At 42.7% G+C, this 27,535-nt stretch overlaps 1 protein-coding gene across 1 annotated transcript in view; it reads right to left on the reverse strand.

Annotated features, from left to right (window-relative positions):
- Positions 1 to 27,535, reverse strand: part of EP400 (E1A binding protein p400) — a 174,108-nt gene that overhangs the window by 101,407 nt on the left and 45,166 nt on the right. The window contains 10 exon segments of the mRNA XM_044275617.1: positions 6,322 to 6,408; positions 6,497 to 6,551; positions 8,041 to 8,096; positions 16,803 to 16,881; positions 17,249 to 17,389; positions 17,712 to 17,897; positions 19,018 to 19,290; positions 20,281 to 20,654; positions 20,807 to 20,914; positions 21,075 to 21,162. Of these exon segments, the coding sequence (XP_044131552.1) occupies positions 6,322 to 6,408; positions 6,497 to 6,551; positions 8,041 to 8,096; positions 16,803 to 16,881; positions 17,249 to 17,389; positions 17,712 to 17,897; positions 19,018 to 19,290; positions 20,281 to 20,654; positions 20,807 to 20,914; positions 21,075 to 21,162 (1,447 nt within the window).

Consider the following 27,535-nt stretch of genomic DNA (forward strand, 5'->3'; position numbering starts at 1 on the left):
AATAATAGCTTTGTTATAATGTGACAAGTTATTTCCACTCACATGTATTGTTAAGCTTGTAATGCTTTATATTAAATTTAATCATCAAATTTAAGGAATAGTGCAAATCACCCGTACATACTGTCGGGCGGTAGTAATTCAGTTAAGAATTATTATTTATGGTCATAAAAATTATTAACCATAAAAATTTTAAAAATATATAAAATCTGTCATAAATTCTTAAAATCATGACCTGGTGAATTGTAGACAAACTAATCGATACAATTCACATCTGAGTCCGACTATTTCCTCAGATAAATAAGTTCTTTTAACGTGAGATGACGTTAATGATAAAAATGTAGTCCTACATTATACAATAATACACAGGTATTATAAAAATATGCAGATTTATTGGTTACAAGATTATAAACATAAATAAGTAAATAAACACAATGATACATGCAAATGAATATACAGTACAGACCAAAAATTTGGACACACCTTCTCATTCAAAGAGTTTTCTTTATTTTCATGACTATGACAATTGTAGATTCACACTGAAGGCATCAAAACTATGAATTAACACATGTGGAAGTATATACATAACAAAAAAAGTGTGAAACAACTGAAAATATGTCATATTCTAGGTTCTTCAAAGTAGCCACCTTTTGCTTTGATTACTGCTTTGCACACTCTTGGCATTCTCTTGATGAGCTTCAATAGGTAGTCACCTGAAATGGTCTTCCAACAGTCTTGAAGGAGTTCCCAGAGATGCTTAGCACTTGTTGGCCCTTTTGCCTTCACTCTGCGGTCCAGCTCACCCCAAACCATCTCGATTGGGTTCAGGTCCGGTGACTGTGGAGGCCAGGTCATCTGGCGCAGCACCCCATCACTCTCCTTCATGGTCAAATAGCCCTTACACAGCCTGGAGGTGTGTTTGGGGTCATTGTCCTGTTGAAAAATAAATGATGGTCCAACTAAACGCAAACCAGATGGAATAGCATGCCGCTGCAAGATGCTGTGGTAGCCATGCTGGTTCAGTATGCCTTCAATTTTGAATAAATCCCCAACAGTGTCACCAGCAAAGCACCATCATACCTCCTCCTCCATGCTTCACAGTGGGAACCAGGCATGTAGAGTCCATCCGTTCACCTTTTCTGCGTCGCACAAAAACACGGTGGTTGGAACCAAAGATCTCAAATTTGGACTCATCAGACCAAAGCACAGATTTTCACTGGTCTAATGTCCATTCCTTGTGTTCTTTAGCCCAAACAAGTCTCTTCTGCTTGTTGCCTGTCCTTAGCAGTGGTTTCCTAACAGGTATTCTACCATGAAGGCCTGATTCACACAGTCTCCTCTTAACAGTTGTTCTAGAGATGTGTCTGCTGCTAGAACCCTGTGTGGCATTGACCTGGTCTCTAATCTGAGCTGCTGTTAACCTGTGATTTCTGAGGCTGGGGACTCGGATGAACTTAACCTCCGCAGCAGAGGTGACCAGTGGCGGATTATAATTGGGGCTTTTGGGTCGCCAGCCCCGGGCCCGGCATCGCTGGGGGGCCAAACACCGACCCGAACGCCCACATACTGCGGCGGGGCACAGGACCACATAGTTCCCTACCCCGCCACCTATCACCACCATAGGCTTCAGGCCTAGTAGGCCTGTGGCCTATCTGGTGGTAAAAGCATTGTGTGCGTGGTGAAGTCATTGAGCGGCGTGCGTGATGATGTCATCACGCACATGTATAGTGTTGCGCGCAGGGCTTTGATATACGCGCGCCTGCCTCACCATTCCTGACACAGATAAGTATAGTATTAGCCTTTTTTTGTGTTTGTGTGAGGGCAAATTACTTAATTGGAGGCAGTGTGGGGGGAAATTACTTAATGAAGGGTAGTGTGAGGGCAAATTACTTAATTGGGGGCAGTGTGGGGGAAAATTACTTAATGAAGGGTAGTGTGGGGGCAAATTACCTAATGTAGGGCAGTGTGGGGGCGAATTACTTTATGGGGGCAGTGTCGGGGGCAAATTACTTAATGGTGCAATTTGGGGGGTTATTACTTGATGGGGCAGTGTGGGGGCAAATTACTTTGTGGGGAAAACTACTACATGGGAAACAGTGTGGGGGAAATTAGTATACTGGGCAGTGTGGGGGAAATTACTACATTGGGACAGTTGTGGGCGAAATTACTATATGGGGGTAGTGTGGGGAAAATTACTACATGGGGACAGTGTGGGGTAAATTACTATGTGGGGCAGTGTGAGGGAAATTACTACATGGGGACAGTGTGAGGAAAATTACTATATGGGGCAGTGTGGGGGAAATTACTATATGGGAGTAGTGTGGGGGAGTTGCTATTAGGGGGCATTATTTTTGGGGACACTATACAGGCATTATTACCTAAAGCAAAATATAGGGTGTTATTATTACTAGGGGCACTCCAGGGGACATTATAACTGCTGTAGACACTATAGGGACCTTTGGAACAATTTAGCAGACTGGTGTAAAGTAGAACTGGCTTAGTAGCCCATAGCAACCAGATTCCACCTTTCATTTTTGACAGCTCCTCTGGAAAATGAAAGGTGGAAACTGGTTGCTATGGGCAACTAAGCCACTTGTACTTTACACCAGTTTGATAAATGACCCCAATTATGAGAAATCTAACATATCTGTGTAACAAACTCTGTAGAGACGAGATGCGGCTGAAAGAATTTGTCATGTCGGTCTGGGTCAAACGGAGGAGAAGAGGAAAGAGAAGATCTACATGACAGGAGAAGTCACTGGATGTAACAGCTATGTGCTGCTGTATTGCCGTATAGTAGAGCTTACTCACTACTGTGACCTGCGTCTCATCTTCTCCACCAATCCGCTGTTTGAGGAGACTGCGATGTTCCAGCGAGCGTCGCAGCCTCTTATCTCCTTACCAAGCACAGCACTGCCCATTTGATAGCACTGCGCTTGGTATTGCAGCTCAGCCACAATCACTCAGATGGGACAGAGCGGCACCTAGGCCACGTGACTAATGAATGTGATGTCATATGGCCAAGGAAGAGACAGTGGCGCTCACAAAGCACCGCAGCCTCTTTATACAGAAAAAAAACGTAGACTTAAAATGGAGGGAGGGGCCCGAGTTGGGTAGACAGCCCCGGGTCTATCATACACTTAATCCGCCCCTGGAGGTGACTCTTGGTCTTCCTTTCCTGGGGCGGTCCGTATGTGAGCCAGTTTCTTTGTAGCGCTTGATGGTTTTTGTGACTGCACTTGGGGACACTCAAAGTTTTCCCAATTTTTCGGACTGACTGACCTTCATTTCTTAAAGTAATGATGGCCACTCGTTTTTCTTTACTTAGCTGCTTTTTTCTTGCCATAATACAAATTCTAACAGTCTATTCAGTAGGACTATCAGCTGTGTATCCACCTGACTTCTCCACAACGCAACTGATGGTTCCAACCCCATTTATAAGGCAAGAAATCCCATTTATTAAACCTGACAGGGCACACCTATGAAGTGAAAACCATTTCAGGTGACTACCTCTTGAAGCTCATCAAGAGAATGCCAAGAGTGTGCAAAGCAGTAATCAAAGCAAAAGGTGGCTACTTTGAAGAACCTAGAATATTGCATATTTTCAGTTGTTTCACACTTTTTTGTTATGTATATAGTTCCACATGTGTTAATTCATAGTTTTGATGCCTTCAGTGTGAATCTACAATTTTCATAGTCATGAAAATAAAGAAAACTCTTTGAATGAGAAGGTGTGTCCAAATTTTTGGTCTGTACTGTATATTCATTTGCATGTATCATTGTGTTTATTTACTTATTTATGTTTATAATCTTGTAACCAATAAATCTGCATATTTTTATAATACCTGTGTATTATTGTATAATGTAGGACTACATTTTTATCATTAACGTCATCTCACGTTAAAAGAACTTATTTATCTGAGGAAATAGTCGGACTCAGATGTGAATTGTATCGATTAGTTTGTCTACAATTCACCAGGTCATGATTTTAAGAATTTATGACAGATTGTATATATTTTTAAATTTTTTATGGTTAATCATTTTTATGACCATAAATAATAATTCTTAACTGAATTACTACCGCCCGACAGTATGTACGGGTGATTTGCACTATTCCTTAAATTTGTCAATGTTAAACCTCATCTGCCACTTCTCTGCCCAAGCCTCTAATCTATCTAGATCCATCTGTAGCAGTATATTGTCCTCTTTAGTGTTAATTACTTTACACAGTTTAGTGTCATCTGCAAAAAATTATATTTTACTGTGCAAGCCTTCTACAAGATCATTAATAAATATATTGAAGAGAACAGGGCCCAATACTGACCCCTGTGGTACCCCACTAGTGACAGTGACCCAATCTGAGTGTGTACCATTAATAACCACCCTCTGTTTTCTATTACTGAGCCAGTTACTTACCCACATACAGACATTTTCTCCCAGCCCAAGCATTCTCATTTTGTATACTAACCTTTCATGCGGTACAATGTCAAATGGAGAAGTCCAGATATACGACATCCATTGATTCGCCGCTGTCAAGTCTAGAACTAACCTCCTCATAGAAACTGATTAAATTGATTTGACATGACCGATCCCTCATGAAGCCATGCTGATATAGCGTTATTTGCTTATTTTCATTTAGGTACTCCAAGATAGCATCTCTTAGAAAACCTTCAAACAATTTACCCACAACAGATGTTAAACTTACCGGCCAATAGTTTCCACGCTCTGTTTTTGGACCCTTTTTTTTTATATTGGCACCACATTTGCTATGCACCAATCCTGTGGAACACTCCCTGTTAATATAGAGTCCTTAAATATCAGAAATAAGGGTCTGGCTATGACATTACTTAATTCTCTTAGGATACTGGGGTGTATGGCATCTGGTCCTGGCGATTTGTCTATTTTCATCTTTTTAAGACGCCGCTGTACTTCTTCCTGGGTCAGACAGGGCACTTTTAATAGGGAATTTACTTTTACATTGTGCATTTCATCTGACAGTTTATTTTCCTTAGTGAATACAGTGGAGAAAAAAATATTTAATAGCTTTGCTTTCTTCTCATCGCTCTTTGCAACTCCCCCCTCATTACTCTGTAGAGGGCCGACACCTTTAGATTTATACTTTTTACCATTTATATAATTGAAGAACATTTTAGGTTTAGTTTTGCTTTCTTTGGCAATTAATCTCTAGGTCTCTAGTTTGGCTGCTTTTATTTGGTTTTTACATATTCAATTTTTTTCCTTATAGCTTTTCGGTGCTTCCTCGCTACCCTCCTGTTTTAGTTATTTAAATGCTTTCTTTTTGTTATTTATTGCTTTCTTTACAGTTCTATTTATCCACATTGTTTTTTTCTTGTTCCTTAACCTTTTATTCCCATAAGGTATGTACATCTCAAAATTAGATTTCAGGATGCTTTTAAAAATACCCCATTTTGTGGCTGTAATTTTATTTTTGAGGACTTTGTCCCAGTTAGTTAGGCCTATGTTTGGTATTTTTGTTTCTCCCTGAAGAAACACTCTTTTGAATGACAATTGGAAGGTTATTACTTTATGGTCACTATTTCCCAGGTGTCCCCCAACCTGCACATCTGTTGTTCTGTCAGGTCTATTGGTCAGTACTAAGTCCAGTATGGCCGTCCCTCTAGTCGGTTCCTGAACCAGTTGGGAAAGGTAATTGTCTTTGGTTATTGCCAGGAACCTGTTTCCTTTATGAGATATACAGGGTTCAGTTTCCCAGTCTATATCTGGGTAGTTGAAGTCCCCTATAATAACGACCTCATTATGATTTGCGGCCTTGTATATCTCGTTTAGTAGCAGATTTTCTGTGGACTCTGGTATATTAGGTGGTTTCTAATAAACTCCTATTAGTATTTTTTTTTATTGTTTTTGTATTTCTACCCACAGTGACTCTACATGTTCATGTTCCTCACTCATATCTTCCCGGAGGGTGGTCTTTAGACATGACTTTACATAAAGACAGACCCTCCTCCTCTCCGGCTTTTGCGATCCTTTCTAAACAGACTGTAGCCCTGTACATTAACCGCCCAGTCATAACTATCATCCAGCCATGTCTCAGTTATTCCCACTATGTCATAGTCCTCCTCACATATCACTAATTCCAGTTCACCAGTTTTATTAGTCAGGCTTCTGGCATTAGTATACATACAATCAAGAGGTTTATGTATATTTTTTCCCCTACACCTATCCTTCTGAACTGTTCTAGTCCCTCCTTCCATTCCTCCCCCAGTCCCATTACCTTGCCCCCGGTCTCTATCTGCCCATCCTATAATGTAATTACCCTCCCCCCAAAAAGAGAAATCCTCTTACCTTCCCGCAGTAAATCAGTGAGTTCAGCTTGGTGGTCAATGTTCCCATCTTTGGTTTCCTGCTCTGCCGTGGTCTCCTCATCTTCACCTGATGATTACAGAAATATGTTCAAAAGCATGGACTTTTACTTCTCATTCTATTAAAAATAAATCTACAATAATGGATGTGAACCAACCTTCCCCATCACTCCAAGAGGCACTTGCTTTTCGTTTTCTCCAAGTTGGTGAAATCTGTCAGAAAATGCAAAAAATATCATACAATTTCAGGATACTTTTTCATTCTGGATATTAGAAGGATTCCTTGTGGACATTGCTTCTATATGTTTCTAATTTGTGTCATGTACTTCTATACTTCACATAAGTGGTTATTATCCTTCTATTTTCCATGAGCTTATGTTACGTATTGCTAAAGTCTACCTATACGTTCACTTTTCAAACTATTAGAAATAGCCTAAAATAAGTTTTGTAATATAGTTTATTTATTGATTTTGTCACTAAAAAGTTCCTGCCTCCTGAAACGCACAGAGAATCCGTACATGGCCTCCATGTATGAGTTGTACGGATACTGATTTGTATTATATGTGCTGCAGTGAGCACTGTCTTGAGGGGGTCACCTCTCCCTCCCTCTCTGTCATAGAACATCAGTGCAGGATATCCTGCGCCATTGTTCTATGCAGAGGTTCCAGCGGAGCGCAGTGAGGACAGGCAGGAGCAGCGATGTGTTGTGTAGACCTCTGCCAATTTTTGTGATAAAGTTTAACAATCAATAAATGAACTATATTAGAAAATTTATTTTCAGGCTACTTGTAACACTTAAAAAAAAATACTCTAAGTGAACATTTAGGTACTCTTGAATAATACTTTATTTATTTAAGAATTTCACATGATGATATCTTGCTGGAGGCAAGACTGGCAATATTTACATAGCAGGCGTCTGAGAAGAGGCCTGCCCAGCCAAAACACTGCTGGACCTTTATTTTGTATAGATTAGTGAACATTTTTAACTATTCATTAGGTCCCTTGGAGTCTTTGGTTGGTAAATATTAATGGCCTATAGTATGTTTCAATGTCAGTTGTTTTAAAACAGTAAATTATATCAATAATAAAAGCATTTATCTCCTATCTACTGAATAGGTGATGAATACTAAATAGGTGGGGGTCCGACCACTGGAACCCCCACCGATCACTAAAACTGTGGATAGGGAGTGTTTGAATGGAGAGGTAGTGGGCCATGCACCCTAGCCCGCCATTAAAAAGCTATATTTGAGCACAGTGCTCATGGATTTTCCGATCATCTTGTAGCCACTGTCTTGTGGCAGGGGATACATAGGAAAGCAGTTCCTCATTTTTGAAATCGAGAGGATGGAGGTTGGTGGATGTCCCAGTGGTCAGACTCCCACCTATGTAGCATCTACCATCTACCCTGTTGATGGGGGAAAAATGCTTTAGACCGGAATACCTCGTTAAAGTACATCTACATGACTTAAGCACCGATGGCTTAGTCTGTGATAACAAAGAAGGAGAAGTGATGCTTGTGCTGACTGGCGCGGGCCTTGGAGAGTTAGGCCACACTGATCAAATGTTGACATCCTATGCCAAAGAAAGGTCATCAGTGTTTAAATCCAGGAGAATGGCTTTAAAACATTCTATTTGACTATTCATAAATCGAAATAAAATTACATTTCTGAATAGCAACAAAGCACAGAAAATGGTTGCTTACTTTATTGCTTCCATGTTTGTGCTTCACACAAGCTTCTTCGATTGCTTTAAGTGGGCCTGCAATTTAAGATTTATAATGATGTAAGTTACTGTATATTATGAAAATATGAAACACAAAGACAATCCCTGTGGGTCCTCTCTATGAGCCACAATGGAAACCTGCACTGTTCCGTTCCTTGCATTACTTCTGAATAGCTGCCATTTAATTACTAAGCTTTAATCACCGGCTGGTTTTGCATTCCCCCAGGAAAATCAACTGTTTGCCAGGGTGCTGGAATGACTGGTTCTGATGAGACCACCCATTTATATCATTTTGAATGTATGGAATGTATAGAGGACTATCCAGACAAATTAACTTTTTGGACCAGGGTTTGTTTTTAGACTTCCAGATGGGGTTATAGGGAGTGGAACTAGGCAGAGGAGGACACGTGATTTAGGGCTCATGCACACGACCATATGTATTTTGCGGTCCGCAAAACACGGATCCACAAAAAATACAGATGGCATCTGTGTGCAAAATCTTGCTCCTAATAGAACAGTCCTATCCTCGTCCGTTATGCAGACAATAATAAAATAGGTTCTATTTTTTTGCGGAATGGACATGTGGACATACGGAAATGGAATGCACATGGAGTACCCAAATAAATGGTTCCGCATAAGGTCCGCAAAAAAAAAGGAGCAGACACAGAAAGAAAATACAAACCGGATTCCAAAAAAGTTGGGACACTATACAAATCGTGAATAAAAACTGAATGCAATGATGTGGAGGTGCCAACTTCTAATATTTTATTCAGAATAGAACATAAATCACGGAACAAAAGTTTAAACTGAGAAAATGTACAATTTTAAGGGAAAAATATGTTGAATCAGAATTTCATGGTGTCAACAAATCCCCAAAAAGTTGGGACAAGGCCATTTTCACCACTGTGTGGCATCTCCCCTTCTTCTTACAACACTCAACAGACGTCTGGGGACCGAGGAGACCAGTTTCTCAAGTTTAGAAATAGGAATGCTCTCCCATTCTTGTCTAATACAGGCCTCTAACTGTTCAATCGTCTTGGGCCTTCTTTGTTGCACCTTCCTCTTTATGATGCGCCAAATGTTCTCTATAGGTGAAAGATCTGGGCTGCAGACTGGCCATTTCAGTAGCCGGATCCTTCTCCTACGCAGCCATGATGTTGTGATTGATGCAGAATGTGGTCTGGCATTATCTTGTTGAAAAATGCAGGGTCTTCCCTGAAAGAGATGACGTCTGGATGGGAGCAGATGTTGTTCTAGAACCTGAATATATTTTTCTGCATTGATGGTGCCTTTCCAGACATGCAAGCTGCCCATGCCACACGCACTCATGCAACCCCATACCATCAGAGATGCAGGCTTCTGAACTGAGCGTTGATAACAACTTGGGTTGTCCTTGTCCTCTTTGGTCCGGATGACATGGCGTCCCAGATTTCCAAAAAGAACTTCGAATCGTGACTCGTCTGACCACAGAACAGTCTTCCATTTTGCCACACTCCATTTTAAATGATCCCTGGCCCAGTGAAAACGCCTGAGCTTGTGGATCTTGCTTAGAAATGGCTTCTTCTTTGCACTGTACAGTTTTCAGCTGGCAACGGCGGATGGCACGGTGGATTGTGTTCACTGACAATGGTTTCTGGAAGTATTCCTGAGCCCATTCTGTGATTTCCTTTACAGTAGCATTCCTGTTTGTGGTGCAGTGTCGTTTAAGGGCCCGGAGATCACGGGCATCCAGTATGGTTTTACGGCCTTGACCCTTACGCACAGAGATTGTTCCAGATTCTCTGAATCTTCGGATGATGTTATGCACTGTTGATGATGATAGATGCAAAGTGTAAGATCCTCACCTGCTTTGCACTCCAGGGGAACCAAGAGGAGTCCTCGTGGAGTTGCGGGACAGGTTATGCGTGTCTCTGATGCACCAGCGCTGACCCCTTTGCGAGCCAGTGCGGAGATGCGTTCGCGTGGACATCGGAGGGGAGGACCGTCGGAGTCCCGGGGACAGAGTGGCCAGGCGAATGACAAGACGCTGCGGCCAGGGTTGTCTCCGGTGTCTCCTGCGACTTCCGTTTCCGCATCTGGGTCCACGCGCTCGCATACTCGCGCTGAGTCAATCATGCGTCCGTGCGTACGCACGAGGGCAGGTTCGCAAAGGGATACACGGTCGCGAGTACGCGCTTCTTATGCACTTCGTCGACCAGTGGCGCATATTATACTGACTCACAAGAGCAAAGTGGATTAGGGAGCCAGCCATGGGTTAATCAACTTGTGATTGCCTTAGGCCTTGTACTCAGGTGCAGGGCAATTTGTTCACCTATGGTAGTGGACACTTGGCACCCTGGGACTGGTCAGCAGGCATTTAAAAGGAGGTCTCTCAGGGTGATCAGTGCCCACTGTTATTTTCCCTCAACCAGGTATAGGTCACAACTCCTAGTGACTGAAGACTGCCAGGAACTTTGTCCTTACAGCGGACCCAAGATCTGGAGTGACTCGACTGCTAAGTGCACAGCATCATTCAGCACTGGTTGGGACTATTCCTGGAATCTCCTTGCCTGTTTTTTTGTTATTATTCCTTGTTACCAGCAAGTGTCCTGGACGTTTATGTTTCTGGTGAATAAACACCTTTTTGCTTTCATCACTGGTCTGTTTGTTGGTGCCTTGCATTACAGAACAGTGGGCCCAACTAACAGTTGCCATGGACAAGATCCAGCAGCAGCCGAATGAATTAACGGGAGCCGTTAACCTGCTGTTCCAACGACGCCCAAATATACCAGCAGCCGCTGCAGCGCAAATCCAAGAGCAACTGACAACTGTGATGGAGGAGGTTCAGCAGCTTATCCAGGGAGCCTCAGCACTACCCGTCACTATCGCAAGGCATCAAACAGAACCTAAGATCCCTCTGCCTGACCCCTTCACAGGAGAGCGACAGGAGTTCTTAAACTTCAGGGACTCCTGTCTCCTTTATTTCCAGTTACGACCGATGGCTTCTGGCACTCTCAGGCAGAGAATTGGGATTGTAATGTCACTGCTACGTGGAGACCCCCAACGTTGGGCATTTAACTTGCCTCAAGACCATACAGCTTTTTCGTCAGTGGATGCCTTCTTCGAGGCTATGGCTGTTATTTACGATGACCCGGATCGTACTCGCACCGCAGAGACCAATCTTGAGCATATTCAACAAGGCCGCCGCCCAGCTGAAGAATACGCTGCAGAATTCAGGCGATGGGCAGCTTTCACCACCTGGGGCGACGCAGCCCTACGCCATCGCTTCCGTTTGGGACTTTCGGATGCGGTCCGGGATCTTCTTTTGGCCTTGCCTACCCCCTTCTCGTTGGAAATGGCTCTCTCTCAGGCAATCGATGCCGACAGGCGAATCCGTGAGAGGCGAGTGGAACGGTCGTCTCGGTTTTCATCCTCTCGACCACATCCAGGGCCTCTAAAATCGGCCGAAGAGCCAATGGAGGTTGGATCCTCCCATCTCACACAGGCAGAACGAGCTCGTCGCCAACAGAAAGGCCTGTGCCTATTTTGCGGGAAGTCTGGACACCTCGTTAAAACCTGTCCCCTCCTGCCGGCGGGAAACGAATGAACCTAGGGGGCATAGAGGAGAACCCCCTAGGTGCTATTATCCCTCCTCCAAGCCGGGTGATGGTATCCATATCCTTACGGTGGCAAGACAAGGTCCATGAGTTGTCAGCACTAATCGATTCTGGGGCCGCTGGGAATTTTGTGGACTCAACCTTGGTTCGTCGACTTGGCATCCCGTCGATCCAGCCGAAAACCACCATGTCAGTGACCGCGATTGATGGTTCCCCTCTTCAAGATGGTCGTGCAGTGTGGATGACTCCGGGAATACAGGTAACGGTGGGGGCTGATCATCGGGAGACCTTAAGCCTTTTTGTCCTTGACATGCCATCCACTCCCGTGATTTTGGGTCTCCCTTGGTTAAGGCTCCATAATCCAGTAGTGGACTGGTGCTCGGGTCTTATCTGTCAGTGGAGTACGGAATGCCTTACTAAGTGCATTCGTCCCGACCTGTCACTAGCCTCCATGGAAGTATTAAGTACTTTACCACAGCAGTATCATAATTTCCGAGATGTGTTCAGTCCTCAGGGGGCTGATGTATTACCTCCCCACAGGTCATATGATTGTCCTATAGACCTGTTGCCAGGCACCATGCCACCACGAGGGCATCTTTATAATCTCACTGGGCCTGAGGTTCAGGCTCAGCGGGAGTATATTAAAGAGAACCTTGAGAAGAATTTCATTCGTCCATCCACTTCCCCTGCTGGAGCTGGATTCTTCTTTGTGGAGAAGAAGGATGGAGGCTTGAGACCTTGCATCGATTATCGTGCCCTTAATCGGATTACGGTGAAGAATCGGTATCCACTGCCTCTGATTGATGATCTGTTTTCTCAGGTGGCAGGGGCCCGAGTCTTCACCAAACTCGATTTAAGGGGTGCTTATAATTTAGTTCGCATTAGAGAGGGTGACGAATGGAAGACCGCATTTAATACCAGAGACGGGCATTACGAGTATCTCGTGATGCCTTTCGGTCTCTGTAATGCTCCCGCGGTCTTCCAGGAGTTCATCAACGATGTTCTCAGAGATTTCTTGGATAGATGTGTTGTTGTCTATCTAGATGACATACTAATCTACTCCTCGGATCTGGTCTCTCATCGGAGACACGTGTGTCAGGTTTTCCAGAAGCTGAGGGAGAACCGCCTCTATGCCAAACTTGAGAAGTGTCTGTTTGAGGTGAAGGAGTTGCCTTTCCTGGGGTACATTATCTCAGAAAAGGGATTGGCTATGGACCCATCCAAACTTTCTGCTGTCTTGGATTGGCCTCAACCTAAGGATCTTAAGGGGTTGCAGCGTTTCTTAGGCTTTGCCAACTTCTACCGCAAGTTTATTAAGAATTTTTCTGCGATAGTAGTACCTCTCACCAACCTCACTAAGAAGGGAGCTAATCCTTCTAAGTGGACGAGAGAGGCAGTCAGAGCCTTTGAGATGCTGAAACAGGCCTTTTGCACGGCACCAATTCTTACTCATCCAGACACCTCCAGACCTTTTGTTCTCGAGGTCGATGCCTCAGAGGTCGGTGTAGGGGCAGTTCTCTCACAGTATTCTGGGGACCCCGAGAGGTTACATCCCTGTGCCTTCTTCTCTCGGAAGCTCTCTCCAGCCGAGTGTAATTATGATATCGGCAATAGAGAGCTTCTGGGAGTAAGATTGGCTTTTCAAGAGTGGAGACATTGGCTAGAGGGTGCAGAACATCCCATCACGGTTTACACTGACCACAAAAATTTGGAGTATCTAGAGAGTGCCAAAAGACTCAACTCCCGACAAGCCAGGTGGGCATTGTTTTTCACCCGCTTCAATTTCCGCCTCACTTATAAACCAGGTTCCAAAAACGTGAAGGCAGATGCCCTGTCCCGCTGCTTCCCTGAGGCTGCTTCCGTCCTGGACTCTGAGCCAGAAACCATTCTCCCAACTAAATGTTTTCTTGCTGCCCTGGGGGCCGCAGAAGTAATGGAGGACTTGTCCTCTCTTCTTGAGCCCTCACAGGCAGAGAGTCCACCTGACAAACCCGAGGGTCGATGGTTCGTACCCATTAACCTTCGATTGGAGGTCATCCGACAGCTTCATGACTCAAAGTCTGCCGGGCATTTGGGTGTTAAAAAAACACTTGCCCTTGTTAAACGTCACGTGTGGTGGCCCAACATGTCCGTGGATGTTAAGGCCTATATCCAGGCATGTACTGTTTGCGCCAGATGTAAACCGTCTCGGTCTGCCCCTTCTGGGACTTTACTCCCACTACCTATTCCCCAGGCTCCATGGACTCACATTTCCATGGATTTCATCACAGATTTGCCAAGGTCCTCTGGAAGTACGGTAATCTGGGTAGTGGTGGACCGTTTTAGTAAAATGGCCCATTTTATCCCACTCCCTGGATTGCCCTCGGCCAGAGAATTGGCAGATCTGTTCTTGAATCATGTCTTTCGATTACACGGAGCGCCGGATGACATTGTTTCAGACAGAGGAGTGCAATTCATCTCCCGCTTCTGGCGTTCTTTCTGCTCCCGATTGGGTATTAATTTGTCTTTTTCTTCTGGTTTTCACCCAGAGACCAACGGTCAGACGGAAAGGACTAACCAGACCCTGGAGCAATATCTCCGGTGCTTCGTGTCAGACTGCCAGGAGGAATGGGCAGCGTATCTACCCTTTGCGGAGGTGGCTTATAATAACTCTGAGCATGCTTCCACTAAGATGTCTCCGTTCAGGTGCGTGGGGGGCAGGGATCCAAGACTCTCTTCTTTGGCCGGACCCTCCACTGACTCACCGGTGGTGGATCAGTGGTTCAAGGATAGGTGTCCCATTTGGTCGTCGGCCCAGCGGAATCTCCGCAGTGCGGTGGCGCAACAGAAGAAATTTGCTGATCGTCATCGCACCGTAGAGCAAAAGTTTAAGGTGGGAGATCAGGTGTGGGTCTCCACCCGGAACATTCCGCTGCGTCAGCCATCTTCCAAGTTGGGTCCTCGATTCATTGGCCCATACCCAGTGACACAAAAGATCAACCGAGTTACGTACAAGGTTGCTCTTCCACCGTCGATCCGAGGAGTGAACACCTTTCATGTTTCACTTCTCAAATCGGCAGCCGACTCCGCTCCCTTCATTCAGACCCCATCCCCGCTGGAGGTCCAAGGGGTACCGGAGTTCGAAGTGAACAGAATTTTGGACTCTCGTTTTGTCCAAAGGTCTCTTTAATACTTGGTGGACTGGAAGGGTTTTGGTCCAGAGGAGAGATGTTGGATACCTGCTCGCCAGGTGCATGCGGATGAGTTGGTGGCAGCCTTTCACCGGGATAATCCGGGGAAAGCTTGCTTGGAGTCTTCAGAGCCGCCTCCTCGAGGGGGGGGGGGGTAATGTAAGATCCTCACCTGCTTTGCACTCCAGGGGAACCAAGAGGGGTCCTCGTGGAGTTGCGGGACAGGTTATGCGTGTCTCTGATGCACCAGCGCTGACCCCTTTGCGAGCCAGTGCGGAGATGCGTTCGCGTGGACATCGGAGGGGAGGACCGTAGGAGTCCCGGGGACAGAGTGGCCAGGCGAGTGACAAGACGCCGCGGCCAGGGTTGTCTCCGGTGTCTCCTGCGACTTCCGTTTGCGCATCTGGGTCCACGCGCTCGCATACTCGCGCTGAGTCAATCATGCGTCCGTGCGTACGCACGAGGGCAGGTTCGCAAAGGGATACACGGTCGCGAGTACGCGCTTCTTATGCACTTCGTCGACCAGTGGCGCATATTATACTGACTCACAAGAGCAAAGTGGATTAGGGAGCCAGCCATGGGTTAATCAACTTGTGATTGCCTTAGGCCTTGGTCAGCAGGCATTTAAAAGGAGGTCTCTCAGGGTGATCAGTGCCCACTGTTATTTTCCCTCAACCAGGTATAGGTCACAACTCCTAGTGACTGAAGACTGCCAGGAACTTTGTCCTTACAGCGGACCCAAGATCTGAAGTGACTCGACTGCCAAGTGCACAGCATCATTCAGCACTGGTTGGGACTATTCCTGGAATCTCCTTGCCTGTTTTTTTGTTATTATTCCCTGTTACCAGCAAGTGTCCTGGACGTTTATGTTTCTGGTGAATAAACACATTTTTGCTTTCATCACTGGTCTGTTTGTTGGTGCCTTGCATTACACAAAGTCTTTGCAATTTTTCGCTGGGTAACACCTTTCTGATATTGCTCCACTATCTTTCTGCGCAACATTGTGGGAATTAGTGATCCTCTACCCATCTTGGCTTCTGAGAGACACTGCCACTCTGAGAAGCTCTTTTTTATACCCAATCATGTATTTTGTATTATGTATAAATTGACCTAATTAGTGTTAATTGGTCTTCCAGCTCTTCGTTATGCTCAAATTTACTTTTTCCAGCCTCTTATTGCTACTTGTCCCAACTTTTTGGGGATTTGTTGACACCGTGAAAATTTGAATCAACGTATTTTTCCTTTAAAATGATACATTTACTCAGATTAAACGTTTGATCTGTCATCTACGTTCTATTACAAATAAAATATTGACATTTGCCATCTCCACATCATTGCATTCAGTTTTTATTCACAATTTGTTTAGTGTCCCAACTTTTTGGGAATCCGGTTTGTACGTTCATGTGCATGAGCCCTTAAAAGGGGGTACAAAAATGCATCGTAAGCTAATGGCACCATGGTATAGAGCAGAAGGAGCTGAGCAGAAAGATATATATATATATATATATATATATAGTTTTAATGGGAAACAATTCAGTATTACTTATATTTTATACATTTAAATTCCTGCTCATTCTGGGCTTTGAAGTCCAGGAGACGGTCCTATCAGTGATTGACAGACTTCCCTCTATGACTGTGTATACAGAGAGAGCTGTCAGTCACTGACAGGACCGCCTACTTGACTTTACAGCCCAGAATGAGCAGGAATTTAAATGAATAAAATACAATTCATACTGAACCGTTTTCCATAAATCTATATATCAGTCTGCTCCGCTCCTTCTGCTCTTATAACATGCTGCCTGCACATCAGACACCAAATTCTATGTGACAGGTTCCCTTTAATCATTTTGAGACTCGGGCTTCTAGATATTATTGTGAATCCCAAAAAAGAATATAGCCTGTTAAGTGTTAAATATAACATTTGATGGAATATTTCATATATTTTGACAAAACAATCAGCTTGAGGAATCACATACCTTTCATGGAGTCCATATTTAGATTTAGCGCTTTCCTCCTTTTTTCTTGAAACTCCATTTGTAATTTAATTTCCACAACCTAAAATTTATAAAAAATAAAACTTATAATATTGCAATATTATAGGCAGCTCACTACCGCTAAGTTGGAAAAGAACAGAGCCCAGTTACATATAGACTTTTCTTTCAACTACTCTCTCTTCATCTGAACTTTACCATGCTAATGGATTGAAGCGGGGGGGGGCATGAAAACCGTCATTACTGGGCAGTAACGGCTAAAGGTTTCCTACCATACACAGTCATTTTCTGTTGAACTTCAGGGCTGCACTCCTTGAGTGGTAGCACCATCAAGACACAACAGGTGGTGACCTCAGGTACCCGATGCCTCCTTCTCCTACTGCTCACCGCCCCGAAGAACTTGTAGTCACAGTGATAATGTAAACTCTCACTTGTTCAATGTTGGACCAGAAAAACTCAATCTCTCTAGCAATTGTAGCAGCAATCCTCTTCAGTTTGTTCTCCTCTTCTTTCTGGGCTCGCTCATAGTTCACTCTCTTTTCTTCATGATAACGGGCAGCAGTTCTCACCAACTACACAGAGAAAACAGGTAAAGGTAATAATTCTGAAACAGTTGCGTATTTATCCAATGTGCAGATAATAGCTGCACTTCACCAGCTTGCAAGTGGTCCCTCAAGTAACAATATTCATTGCTTCAGGGTGACCATTGCAATGTTGTATTTGGAGACCGTAATGCTATGGAAAACTAGTAATTGCTCTATGTATGATGGCCCAGGAAAGACCATTCTACAGAAAGTTGAAAATCTTGTAACCTAAAGCCTATTGTAACTTGAGGAATCATTGTATATAGGAAAATCGTATTGTTGATCTCTAATAGGGTCCCATCCAGTTTACCTTCTTTGCACAAGCCACCTTCCACATCCTTTCTTGAGCAAAGTCTGCAGCCATCCATTGCATCTCCTCTAACAAGTAATCCCAGTGAGATTTGGGTCTGGACAGTTCTTGCAGTTTCGGAAGCCTCCTCAAAGACCATAAACCTTCCTTACGAAGATCTGCAATGCGCTGATGTACAAGGTTTTCCTATGAAGAATAGATTATTACGATACATAGTATAACAGTCAAGGAAAGTAGCAATTAACCCTCTCACTGCCAGAGGTGTTTAGATATGTTACACCTCATATGTCTATGTGAATGGAAAAATAAAAAAGTTATGGCTCCGGGAAGGCAGGGTGTGAAAAACAAAAACAAAAAAATCACTCTGTCAGGAAGAGGTTAAATATACAGTAATTGAAGATGATAATTTATGGTGAAAGTTGGTGAGCAAAAATGTCTTCTGACTTTAGTGATAATTCCTCTCTAGTAATAATCGTTATCACTATTACTGTGCAATGGGCATCACTAGAGAAACGATCTACATATTTCACTATGTATGGTGAGACTTATTGGAGCTCAATAAACAGTCTAATCAGGCCCAGAGGAGTGATTTAACAAGCAAACACTGTCATCTGACAACTATACTCTCTGATTGATGGGGATGGATTGATAACATGCACAGAAGTCCACCCTCCCCTTGGAGTCATGTACAGTTATGCAGGGAGATGAGGATCTAATTCTATTACATCTAGAACATCTCAGGCTCTGTAGCAGCTAGAGATGTGCGCCATGAGCCATATTCTTTAAATCAAGGTCCGGACTTGGAATACAGTGCTAACTGCCACACAACTAACATACAGCCTTTAGAAATCGAGTCAGGAATAAGAGCACCTTGCTCACATTTCTAGCTGCTACACAGCTTTAGATCCAGCCATCAGTAGAAAGGACATGTGAGATATGTCCCTAGCTATTGAAGTGTCACCCTGTGAGGACATATGAAGCACATCTTTGGCAGAGAAAGGGTTAAAGGGGTATTTCTACGAATAGCAGTTATAGGACCCCACTTATCAGAAGAACTGCAGTCCTGTGGCCCCTGTTAAATTTGGCCATTGTGGCCACAAAAGGTAGGACAAGAAGGAGATGGCTGGCCACATATCACTCCATAATGAAATGTCCCTAGTTTCACAAGCATATTATTTACTATTTAACCCTAAAATACCATATTAATTTATAAACCCAGACAAAGGTAATAATGGGATAATTCAAGCAGCCAGAGGAAAAAACGTATTGAATAATTATTTTATGTGCGTGGCAATACCCGTCTTACCTGTTCCATCAGTTTGTCTTGTGCATTGTCTGGAGTTGCTCCAGCCGTACTCTGAGAAGAAGTCTGGATTTTAATGCCAACTGGTCCTGCAGAGGCTTTGGAAATGGTGGATTTATTTGAAGCTTGGTTAGTTCTGTTTGTTGACAGCGAGAAGGACGCAATGGAGTTATTGGTAGAGATGGCAGCAGGAGCCACAAAAGAGCTTTGCTGTGCACTGCTGTTGGTGAGACGTTGTTGAGGAGACTCTGTAGCTGGCCTCATCAGGGTGACAGTCTGTGGGGGAACCACATATATCACTTAAAGTATTCATGCATTGGCTACCAAACATTGGAAAGAATATAAATATCTAATCATAAAGAAATGAGAATCAGAGATGGCAATGATGGCAGCACAAACTTTAGTTTAGCCAACAACATACATTTACTATACTCATGTGATCCAGCTAGGGTTGACTGTCCAGCCAGCAGCTAAGTCAGTACCTACAGTTGATGATTACTTGCTTGGCTAGATTTTTGCTCAGCTCCACTAGGACAGAGCTTTAATCTGTGACCACAGTTCTGGTGCAGAGTCTACGTGGAGTCTGAGGTAGCCTGAGACACACCTCCTGTCTCATCATTGGTTGAGGATGCTACTCTGTTCTGATCTCTGCAGCTCTCCGTTCTCTGATTGGCTGCTGTGTATAACACAAGCCTACCATAAGCTCACCAGTAAGTGTGTGTACAGCTGATAGGACAGAAAGAGCGTAGAGTATAGCCTATTAAATCACCAGTGAGAAAAAGGTGATTGTCAGGTAACGGCCATACAGACAGGGGAATAAGCCTTAGTAAGGGGGAGGATCACTTTAAGGGCACACGACCGTATCCGTTTTGCAGATCCGCAAAATACAGATGCATTCAGTGCTGAATCCGCATTTTTTGCCGACCAATTAACTTCAATGGGTCTGCAGTCCGCATTCTGCGGACAAGTATAGGACGTAAGGATGCAGAAAGCACATGGATAATTTATGTGGTTTTCGCATTGTATGTCGGTTCTGCAAATAGATAAACTATGTCTGCAAAATGCATACCACGGACCCATTGAAAACAATGGGTCTGCAACATAAAATGCAGACAGCAAACAGACCGCATCCATATTTTGCAGATGCGCAATTTCCAGACCGGAAAACGGATACAGTCGTGCATGGGACCTAAGTCTAACAAGTATTAAAGTCTAGATACATACATTATAAAATAAATAATAATTATGAAATAAAACCATCCATACCTGTTGAACTGCGCCCTGTGCCTGTGATACAGTTTTTGGCATCTGAGCATGAAATGCTGGCTGCAGGGACTGGGAGATCTGTGATGGCAACTGGTTCTGGGAAGATGCCTGGATCGGAACCCCCGGAGCCTGGGTTTTAACCTGTACCTGGATTTGACCTTCTGCGATTTGTTGTTGCTGTTGTGCCAGGTGCAGGGCAGTGGGAAGGGAAGATATGGGAATATTGGGAGTCTGCACCCTGCCAGGTAACTGAGGAGGAGGGGTGTGTAGGCTGGCAGCATTCTGCACAGGGGGTCCCTTGGAGGGATCGTATTGTTGTTGGTTCTGCTTCTGCCCTGTCAGCTGCACAGTCTGAGGAGTAGGAGGCATTCCCCCTGGACAGAAAAACACAAGAAAATAACAATCATGTCTCTGCAAGGAAATGCGGGACCAAAATAATATTCAGGTGAAAACAGGTAAAAAGAAATAAAACCAAAGGTCTATATCCAAAACCACAAAGACACTTGGAAGCTCCTAGTGGTAATACCTTGTGCAGTGGGCATAAGCTGCTGTAGGGGTACCCCAGATGCCACCCCTGGATGCTGGTACACCATTCCATGACGTGTTACATCCAGGCGTGCTCTCTTGCTGGGGTCTGCAGTGATGAAAAAGACTTCTCTTATTATAAGCAGCAATCATTTCATCTGGTAATAGCAGACAACAACTGAACAAAACAGGCAAAGGCAGGTCTACGTCACTGCTGGAGCTGATGATGGTGGAGACGTAGCTACAGCTACTTTCAGACAGGGACATACCTGCTTGTGTGAGGGCTTGCTGTCGTTTAAAGGCCTCGATATCTATTGCATTGGCTGTTCCTACTGCTCCGCTCCCTGTCAGAGATGGCTATTTGTAATAAAACACAACACATACAAGAGATGTTACACAGACGGCAAATCAGCGGCAGATTGTGTACAAGGTGCATGCTTCCTAAATTTAAGAGTGTTCACCTACAACATGTATGTTACTGACATCCACACACTCATATATACACATACATATAGACAAACATACAGGCAGGATGTGTACAACGTGCATGCTTCCTAAATCTAAGAGTGTTCCCCTACAACATATATGTTACTGACATCCACACACTCATATACACATACATATAGACAAACATACAGGCAGATTGTGTACAAGGTGCATGCTTCCTAAATCTAAGGGTGTTCACCTACAACATGTATGTTACTGACATCCACACATACATATAGACAAACATACAAGCAGATTGTGTACAAGGTGCATGCTTCCTAAATCTAAGAGTGTTCACCTAACAACATGTATGTTACTGACATCCACACATACATATAGACAGACATACAGGCAGATTGTGTACAAGGTGCATGCTTCCTAAATCTAAGAGTTTCCCCTACAACATGTATGTTACTGACATCCACACATACATATAGACAAACATACAAGCAGATTGTGTACAAGGTGCATGCTTCCTAAATCTAAGAGTGTTCACCTAACAACATGTATGTTACTGACATCCACACATACATATAGACAAACATACAAGCAGATTGTGTACAAGGTGCATGCTTCCTAAATCTAAGAGTGTTCACCTACAACATGTATGTTACTGACATCCACACACTCATATACACATACATATAGACAAACATACAGGCAGATTGTGTACAAGGTGCATGCTTCCTAAATCTAAGAGTGTTCACCTACAACATGTATGTTACTGACATCCACACACTCATATACACATACATATAGACAAACATACAGGCAGATTGTGTACAAGGTGCATGCTTCCTAAATCTAAGAGTGTTCACCTACAACATGTATGTTACTGACATCCACACACTCATATATACACATACATATAGACAGACATACAGGCAGATTGTGTACAAGGTGCATGCTTCCTAAATCTAAGAGTGTTCCCCTACAACATGTATGTTACTGACATCCACACACTCATATATACACATACACATAGACAAACATACAGGCAGATTGTGTACAACGTGCATGCTTTCTAAATCTAAGAGTGTTCACCTACAACATGTATGTTACTGACATCCACACACTCATATACACATACATATAGACATACATACAGGCAGATTCTGTACAACGTGCATGCTTCCTAAATCTAAGAGTGTTCACCTACAACATGTATGTTACTGACATCCACACACTCATATACACATACATATAGATAAACATACAGGCAGATTCTGTACAACGTGCATGCTTCCTAAATCTAAGGGTGTTCCCCTACAACATGTATGTTACTGACATCCACACACTCATATACACATACATATAGACATACATACAGGCAGATTCTGTACAAGGTGCCTGCTTCCTAAATCTAAGAGTGTTCCCCTACAACATGTATGTTACTGACATCCACACACTCATATACACATACATATAGACAAACATACAGGCAGGATGTGTACAAGGTGCCTGCTTCCTAAATCTAAGAGTGTTCACCTACAACATGTATGTTACTGACATCCACACACTCATATACACATACATATAGACAAACATACAGGCAGATTCTGTACAACGTGCATGCTTCCTAAATCTAAGGGTGTTCCCCTACAACATGTATGTTACTGACATCCACACATACATATAGACAAACATACAAGCAGATTGTGTACAAGGTGCATGCTTCCTAAATCTAAGAGTGTTCACCTACAACATGTATGTAACTGACATCCACACACTCATATACACATACATATAGACAAACATACAGGCAGATTGTGTACAAGGTGCATGCTTCCTAAATCTAAGAGTGTTCACCTACAACATGTATGTTACTGACATCCACACACTCATATACACATACATATAGACAGACATACAGGCAGATTGTGTACAAGGTGCATGCTTTCTAAATCTAAGAGTGTTCACCTACAACATGTATATTACTGACATCCATACACTCACATACATATAGACAAACATACAGGCAGATTGTGTACAAGGTGCATGCTTCCTAAATCTAAGGGTGTTCCCCTACAACATGTATGTTACTGACATCCACACACTCATATATACACATACATATAGATAAACATACAGGCAGATTCTGTACAACGTGCATGCTTCCTAAATCTAAGCGTGTTCACCTACAACATGTATGTTACTGACATCCACACACTCATATACACATACATATAGACAAACATACAGGCAGATTCTGTACAACGTGCATGCTTCCTAAATCTAAGAGTGTTCCCCTACAACATGTATGTTACTGACATCCACACACTCATATATACACATATATATAGACAAACATACAGGCAGATTCTGTACAACGTGCATGCTTACTAAATCTAAGAGTGTTCACCTACAACATGTATGTTACTGACATCCACACACTCACATACATATAGACAAACATACAGGCAGATTGTGTACAAGGTGCATGCTTCCTAAATCTAAGAGCGTTCCCCTACAACATGTATGTTACTGACATCCACACACTCATATATACACATACATATAGACAGACATACAGGCAGATTGTGTACAAGGTGCATGCTTCCTAAATCTAAGAGTGTTCCCCTACAACATGTATGTTACTGACATCCACACACTCATATATACACATACACATAGACAAACATACAGGCAGATTGTGTACAACGTGCATGCTTTCTAAATCTAAGAGTGTTCACCTACAACATGTATGTTACTGACATCCACACACTCATATACACATACATATAGACATACATACAGGCAGATTCTGTACAACGTGCATGCTTCCTAAATCTAAGAGTGTTCACCTACAACATGTATGTTACTGACATCCACACACTCATATACACATACATATAGACAAACATACAGGCAGATTCTGTACAACGTGCATGCTTCCTAAATCTAAGGGTGTTCCCCTACAACATGTATGTTACTGACATCCACACACTCATATATACACATACATATAGATAAACATACAGGCAGATTCTGTACAACGTGCATGCTTCCTAAATCTAAGCGTGTTCACCTACAACATGTATGTTACTGACATCCACACACTCATATACACATACATATAGACAAACATACAGGCAGATTCTGTACAACGTGCATGCTTCCTAAATCTAAGAGTGTTCCCCTACAACATGTATGTTACTGACATCCACACACTCATATATACACATATATATAGACAAACATACAGGCAGATTCTGTACAACGTGCATGCTTACTAAATCTAAGAGTGTTCACCTACAACATGTATGTTACTGACATCCACACACTCACATACATATAGACAAACATACAGGCAGATTGTGTACAAGGTGCATGCTTCCTAAATCTAAGAGCGTTCCCCTACAACATGTGTGTTACTGACATCCACACACTCATATACACATACATATAGACATACATACAGGCAGATTGTGTAGAAGGTGCACGCTTCCTAAATCTAAGAGTGTTCCCCTACAACATGTATGTTACTGACATCCACACACTCATATACACATACATATAGACAAACATACAGGCAGATTCTGTACAACGTGCATGCTTCCTAAATCTAAGAGTGTTCACCTACAACATGTATGTTACTGACATCCACACACTCATATATACACATACATATAGACAAATATACAGGCAGATTCTGTACAACATGCACGCTTCCTAAATCTAAGAGTGTTCACCTACAACATGCATGTTACTGACATCCACACACTCATATATACACATACATATAGACAAACATACAGGCAGATTCTGTACAACGTGCATGCTTCCTAAATCTAAGAGTGTTCACCTACAACATGTATGTTACTGACATCCACACACTCATATACACATACATACATGCAGATTCTGTACAACATGTATGTTACTGACATCCACACACTCATATACACATACATATAGACAAACATACAGGCAGATTCTGTACAACGTGCATGCTTCCTAAATCTAAGAGTGTTCACCTACAACATGTATGTTACTGACATCCACACACTCATATACACACATACATATAGACATACATACAGGCAGATTGTGTACAAGGTGCATGCTTCCTAAATCTAAGAGTATTCACCTACAACATGTATGTTACTGACATCCACACACTCATATATACACATACATATAGACAAATATACAGGCAGATTCTGTACAACATGCACGCTTCCTAAATCTAAGAGTGTTCACCTACAACATGCATGTTACTGACATCCACATACTCATATATACACATACATATAGACAAACATACAGGCAGATTCTGTACAACGTGCATGCTTCCTAAATCTAAGAGTGTTCACCTACAACATGTATGTTACTGACATCCACACACTCATATATACACATACATATAGACAAATATACAGGCAGATTCTGTACAACATGCACGCTTCCTAAATCTAAGAGTGTTCCCCTACAACATGTATGTTACTGACATCCACACACTCACATACACATACATATAGACAAATATACAGGCAGATTGTGTACAACGTGCATGCTTCCTAAATCTAAGAGTATTCACCTACAACATGTATGTTACTGACATCCACACACTCATATACACATACATATAGACATACATACAGGCAGATTCTGTACAAGGTGCCTGCTTCCTAAATCTAAGAGTGTTCACCTACAACATGTATGTTACTGACATCCACACACTCATATACACATACATATAGACATACATACAGGCAGATTCTGTACAAGGTGCATGCTTCCTAAATCTAAGAGTGTTCACCTACAACATGTATGTTACTGACATCCACACACTCATATACACATACATATAGACAAACATACAGGCAGATTCTGTACAACGTGCATGCTTCCTAAATCTAAGAGTGTTCACCTACAACATGTATGTTACTGACATCCACACACTCATATACACATACATATAGACATACATACAGGCAGATTCTGTACAAGGTGCATGCTTCCTAAATCTAAGAGTGTTCACCTACAACATGTATGTTACTGACATCCACACACTCATATACACATACATATAGACAAACATACAGGCAGATTCTGTACAACGTGCATGCTTCCTAAATCTAAGAGTGTTCACCTACAACATGTATGTTACTGACATCCACACACTCATATACACATACATATAGACATACATACAGGCAGATTCTGTACAAGGTGCATGCTTCCTAAATCTAAGAGTGTTCCCCTACAACATGTATGTTACTGACATCCACACATACATATAGACAAACATACAAGCAGATTGTGTACAAGGTGCATGCTTCCTAAATCTAAGAGTGTTCACCTACAACATGTATGTTACTGACATCCACACACTCATATACACATACATATAGACAAACATACAGGCAGATTGTGTACAAGGTGCATGCTTCCTAAATCTAAGAGTGTTCACCTACAACATGTATGTTACTGACATCCACACACTCATATACACATACATATAGACAGACATACAGGCAGATTGTGTACAAGGTGCATGCTTTCTAAATCTAAGAGTGTTCACCTACAACATGTATGTTACTGACATCCATACACTCACATACATATAGACAAACATACAGGCAGATTGTGTACAAGGTGCATGCTTCCTAAATCTAAGAGCGTTCCCCTACAACATGTGTGTTACTGACATCCACACACTCATATACACATACATATAGACATACATACAGGCAGATTGTGTAGAAGGTGCACGCTTCCTAAATCTAAGAGTGTTCCCCTACAACATGTGTGTTACTGACATCCACACACTCATATACACATACATATAGACAAACATACAGGCAGGATGTGTACAACGTGAATGCTTCCTAAATCTAAGAGTGTTCACCTACAACATGTATGTTACTGACATCCACACACTCATATACACATACATATAGACAAACATACAGGCAGATTGTGTACAACGTGCATGCTTCCTAAATCTAAGCATGTTCACCTACAACATGTATGTTACTGACTTCCACACACTCATATATACACATACATATAGACAAACATACAGGCAGATTGTGTACAACGTGCATGCTTCCTAAATCTAAGAGTGTTCACCTACAACATGTATGTTACTGACATCCACACACTCATATACACATACATATAGACAGACATACAGGCAGATTGTGTACAAGGTGCATGCTTTCTAAATCTAAGAGTGTTCACCTACAACATGTATGTTACTGACATCCACACACTCACATACATATAGACAAACATA

This window comes from Bufo gargarizans, chromosome 1 (assembly GCF_014858855.1).
Source record: "Bufo gargarizans isolate SCDJY-AF-19 chromosome 1, ASM1485885v1, whole genome shotgun sequence".
In the NCBI taxonomy this organism is placed as follows: domain Eukaryota; kingdom Metazoa; phylum Chordata; class Amphibia; order Anura; family Bufonidae; genus Bufo; species Bufo gargarizans.